Source organism: Hevea brasiliensis, chromosome 12 (assembly GCF_030052815.1).
Source record: "Hevea brasiliensis isolate MT/VB/25A 57/8 chromosome 12, ASM3005281v1, whole genome shotgun sequence".
Lineage (NCBI taxonomy): Eukaryota > Viridiplantae > Streptophyta > Magnoliopsida > Malpighiales > Euphorbiaceae > Hevea > Hevea brasiliensis.
Window position 1 is genome coordinate 6,524,138 of NC_079504.1, and position 5,557 is coordinate 6,529,694.

At 34.6% G+C, this 5,557-nt stretch overlaps 1 protein-coding gene across 1 annotated transcript; it reads right to left on the bottom strand.

The window, feature by feature from the left end:
- Window positions 1-934: 934 nt before the first annotated feature.
- LOC110635075 (receptor protein-tyrosine kinase CEPR1-like) lies at window positions 935-4,050 on the bottom strand. Its single transcript, XM_021784268.2, has 2 exons — window positions 1,469-4,050; window positions 935-1,360 (listed from the first exon to the last, which is right to left on the bottom strand). The coding sequence occupies exons 1-2, from the start codon at window positions 3,951-3,953 to the stop codon at window positions 1,038-1,040; spliced, it is 2,808 nt and encodes a 935-aa protein (XP_021639960.2). The 5' UTR covers window positions 3,954-4,050; the 3' UTR covers window positions 935-1,037.
- Window positions 4,051-5,557: the final 1,507 nt, after the last annotated feature.

The window sequence follows — 5,557 nt, forward strand, 5'->3', positions numbered from 1 at the left end:
TTGAAGAACAAAAGAATTAATGATCCCTTATCCATTTAGCAATTAAAAAAAAAAGTAATGTCATATGCATTAAATTGATCAACAATGTGAAAATTCATTGATACCCTTCTTTAATTTTTAAATTTTATATTAATTATCATAATTAATTAAAGGATAATTTCTTTTTTACAATATAATTATACAATTATCTTCATTGATGTACAGATGAACTTGATTTATAAAGCATATCTGTTAAATTAAAAAAAAAAAAAAAACGAAGAATAAGAAATCACCGTAAAAAGAGAAGCCCAAAACGGATGGAGACAAGCCAACAAGAACACAAATTATAATCAGAAAGTCAGAAACAAACCCCACTACATAACACAAGAATTGTTGTTCCAAAAATCGCAGGAAAAGGGTTTGGTATCTTAGTGGTTGTCACTGACCAATCTGGATTGGCTGTCAGATTAAAGGATCCTGCTAGTTGAAACTTGGAAGTTGGAAGTGGCTAAATAGGTAGATGAGCGTTGTTAATTAGGTGTTAAATTGAAGTAAATGTTTGGTTGCAAGGAGCCAGGGGGCCCTCTCTCCTCTCCTCCCCTCTGGGTTTCGGTGGACATGCAAATATTTGTGAATTTCATTAAATAATTATATTTATATGGAATTGCAAAAGCACAAACATACCATGATGTTATACATGTCTTGGAATGGCTTGTGAGACAATATAAGAACTATTTGATATTGGTGGCGTAACTGTTATTAAAAAAATTATTTTTTTTAAATATATTAAATTAAGAGTATTAAAAAATAATTTAAAATAAAATTTAATAAATTTTAGTGATAAAAATACTGAAATAATAAAATATTTTTTTTCAAATCATTTTTTTTAATAACTTCTAAAATAATATATTTATTCAGAAAAATAATTTCAAACTCAATACCAAGCACACACACAATTTTATTACATTCCAATGCCACATAGGATTATATGAAACAATAATTCGTTGGGCTGGTTTTCTTAGTGACATTTGATCTCTTATTACTTGATGACTTGAAAATTACGCTGTGCAAGGTTCTAACTTATTTAGCATCTTCACAACTAGTTTCATGGTTGGGCGAAGGGCTGGGTTTTTAAGGGTACAGCGAGCAGCAATCCTAAGAACCTGAACTATGTCATCCCTGAAAGACGCTGGTAATCTCACGCCCAACGCCTCTATAATTCCTTCATCGTTGTTCAGTTTCGTTCCAACCCAGTCAATGATATTGTTACCCTCTCCAAAGTCTTCCTCTACGGGCTTCCTCCCAGTTACCAGTTCCATCAATGCTACTCCGAAACTATATACATCACTTTTTGTAGTTGCTTTGGAAGAATATGCATACTCTGTTTCAAGCATAAATTAAATAAAATAAAAGCACTTAGAGAAATTAATGTTGTAAATATTTGTGAATATGCAAACTGGGTTTGAGTTGAGGATCAAGAATTGATTACCTGGGTCCAAGTAACCAAAGGTCCCCGCAACAATAGTTGTGGTGGAATCTTTCCTTCCTCCATATTGCAAAACCTTGGCTAAGCCAAAGTCTGCAACCTTGGGCTCACACTCATCATCTAATAAGATGTTGGCTGACTTAATGTCTCTGTGGACAATAGGTTGCGATAGACCGTGGTGGAGATAGGCCAAGCCTTGTGCCACCCCAAGTGCTATTCTGTAACGGGTTGGCCAATTTAGATCGATCCTACCACTCTGCGTGTGAAGGGCATCCCAAAGGCTTCCGTTAGGCATATACTCATAAACTATCATGCTGCTCATCGGACTAGAGAAGATACAATACAATTTGACTATATTCCTGTGCCTTATTAATCCCAAAGTCTCAGCTTCAGCCCCCAATTCCTTGTCCAAAAGCAACCTATTCTCTGAAGCAGAATATTCCCTCTTATTCCACAGCTTCTTCACTGCAACAACCTCTCTGCTTCTCAGTTCAATTCTGTACACTGCCCCAGACCCTCCACGGCCCACAATGTTATCATCAATAATTCCTTCGATGATCTCTTGTTGGTCAAAACATGTTTTATGGAAGCTCTTTACATCGTATGAAATGAGTGACGAAGACACGGTCTCATCATGTTCCGTGAATCTTTCTTTACTGTGTTTAAGTATTACAAACAAGAGTGCCCCAAGAATAATGATAACTAATGGAATTCCGATAACCAAAATAAGATATAGTCTCTTTTTGTGGTAGTAAGTCTGTGAGCATATGGGGAAATTTTGATATGATGATACAGAGACTGGAACACAAAGGCCTGGGTTGCCTAAAAGGCTATCCAACCGCCTACCTTTTATCAGAGATGGGGGAATTGGACCAGAAAGACGATTGTTTGAAAAGTTGAAAGAATATGGTAACAAAACACTGAGACTCTTTGGAACATTTCCAGTCAACATGTTGTTGGAGAGATCAAGAACAATGAGAGATTTCAACATAGAAAGTGAATTGGGGATGGAAGAATTTAGCATGTTGCCTTGCAGCATTATCAAATTCAGCTTCGCCAGAAAGCCTATTTGAAAGGGTACCGGGCCAGATAGGAGATTATTGCTCACATCAAGCTTCACTAGATTGATAGCCCCAGAAATTTCAGGAGGTAGACGTCCTGAAATCTTATTGCTTTGCAAGAACAATTCAGACAAGTTTCTAGCAGTTCCAAAAGAAGTAGCAATTGTACCTCTAAAATTATTGTAACTCAAATCAATGATTGAAACATGGGGAAGACCTAGAAGTCCTCCTGGTATTGGGCCCTCCAAACGGTTATGACTGACACGAAACCGTAGAAGGGTGTTGCATTTTGCATAACTATCGGGTAGCACTCCAGAAAATATATTATCCAACGCAAGAAAGTACCGCAATTTACCTCCGTTGCAAACTCGTGCAGGTAATGGGCCTGATAGGCGATTCTCTGACAACTCTAGGACAATCATAGCTGACTGCTGCCCCAAGTTTTGTGGAACTTCTCCTGTAAAAGAGTTGTCATAAATTGATAAAATGCGCAAAGTTGTTGAGTTGGCAATGGCATTTGGGATTTCTCCCGTGAGACTGCTGTTGTAAAGCTGCAGGACTTCGAGCTTGGTAAGGCGACATATAGATTCTGGAATGTTTCCGGTCAACTTATTGACTGAGATGTCCAAATCTACCAGCTCTGTCAAATTTCCAAGTTCGTCAGGTATACTGCCAGAAAGGTGATAATTATAGTAGAGCTCAAGTAGTTGCAAGTTTTTCAATGATCCAATTTCTGCAGGAATTTGTCCCATGAGGTAATTCCCACTTAAGGCAAGATGAACAAGGGATGTCATGTTTCCTAATGATGCTGGGATTGGACCATACAACATGCATGTCGCCAATATCAAATATTTAATCTTTGGCAGCCTGGAAATGTTCTCCGGCAGTTGCCACATGTTGAGTTCCACGTTTTCATTGATGTTGAGCATCTCAAGATCGGTTAGATTAGTCACTGACATTGGAAAGTCGCCTTTGAAGAGATTGTATGACATGTCAAGTACTCGAAGAGATTTCAATTGCGAGAAATCAGGAAGTGTTCCAATGAGATACAAAAAACTCATATTCAGCTCTTCCAAGAGAGAGCAGTTGATGATGCTATGAAGGAAATCACCATGGAGATGGTTGTGGCTGAGACGGAGAATACGCAACCTTGGCAAGTAAGAGCATATACCAGACGGAAAACGGCCAGATATTGACCATCCAGTTATGTCGATTCTTTCAACGTACCCTTGATGATTGCACTCGACTCCTTTGAGATTGCAGTAAGGTTTCCCTACAGCGACATCCCAATTGGACAAAGCATTTCCTGATAAAGAAGTTTTCATAAGATTGAAGAACTGCGACTGGTTAATACTGATGGCGTTCAGAGGATAGGTTAGAGAAATAATTGACACGGAAAAGAAGAAAATTGACCGAAGAAGAGCCATCCTTCACATGTGCATGCAAGCAATATGACGGCTGACAAGTAGTTTAAGGTATTGTTGCAGGGGAAGGTGATATGTGGAAGTGAATAAATTAATGGAATGCAACTAGCTGGTAAATGAGTGCAATGTTGTAATCCCTGCTAAGTAATTAATCAAATCAGTCAAATGTGGGTGATAAGCCAGATGCCTCTGTTGATTTGAGGCCTTTTTTTGCAGAAGTCGATCTTCGACCGTAGAGAGCTAATAAAGCAAAAAGGACGTGTATGGATGATGAAATTCAGCGGAAAAAGCAATCTTTTGACTATAATGGACTGGTCAAGTTCATACACCTAAGCCCCACCTCGACCTTTTATTTATATGTATACATTTTTTTTTCTTATTTTTAAGGTAAAACAACTTTTCATTAAGAAAAAACAAATGAATGCAGGAGGGATAATATCCCTCCCTTTTAGATTAGAACATAAGCAAACAAGTGAGCAATATAAAATTTAGGATGAATGACAAAAAAAAAAAAATCTAAATTTTTATATTTTTTATAATTCAATAATTTTTTTTATTTTATTAATTTATCCTAAAATTTTCATATTATTTTTAATTTTAGTATTAAATTTAATTAAAAATAATTAAATAACAAAAATAATTCAAATCTTGTCACTTATTATTAATTTTAGTCCATTCTTTAATTTTATTAATTTGTTCAATAATTTTTAATGCTTTCATTAATTTCATTAGCAAACTTTGTGTTCATAGAAAAATATTTAATAGTTGAGCAATTTATTTAATAATATTATTTTAATTTAAATTTTTTTCTCTCTATTAATATTTTTAATTTCCCCTTATCATGATAATTGTTTTGTATTATAATAATGAAGGACTAAATAAAATAAGATTTGAAGGGATATAATTATTCCCAATTTACCCTTCTTCTTTCATCAAATTATTAAATAAAAGCTGTTGTTTTATTTTTCACTAACTTTCATTTACTTTCAATTGTGATTTAAACTCTAAATTTTAAATTTATAAATTAATCTTAAATTTAAAAAAATTAAAATTAAATACTCATGTTTGGCTAATGTATTTTTTAGCTTGATTTTGAAACTAAAAAGATTAAATATATTTTTATGTTACGAAAATTTTATTATATCAAATGAAATGGAATAATAATCGAAAGCTGGTTCAAATATTGACAAGATTTCTTTCTATTAATAGGTCATGTTTGGTTCAACAGCTAAAATATATCTAAATTCAAATTTTTTGTCACGACCCAATCTATGGGCTAGACCAACACTAGGATCTAGGCCGATATAAAACCTCTGAGGCTCGTAGTAAGTCTTACCGTTCTCAAACCCATGACCAAACCCACAATTTAGGCTCAATATACAGGGTGAGCCCAGCTCAACCCGGTTACATTATTTACAAATTATTTAAGTATCATACAAATCTTTATTTATTAACCTTAAGAATTTAAATTAACACAATTCCTAATAGGGTCTATACTACTGCTAACACATGCGACATTCTAGATTTCAAATTTAGAAAAAAATAATAAAAACAATTAAATAACTAACGTTAAACCTACAAGGAAGAAAGCAAGTTGCTCTGTAAAA

Coding starts and splice junctions, on each gene's coding strand:
- LOC110635075 (XM_021784268.2), bottom strand. CDS start 3,953: ATGGCTCTTCTTCGGTCAATTTTCTTCTTTTCCGTGTCAATTATTTCT. Junction 1,361..1,468: donor CTTTGGTTACTTGGACCCAG/GTAATCAATTCT, acceptor TGCTTGAAACAG/AGTATGCATATTCTTCCAAA.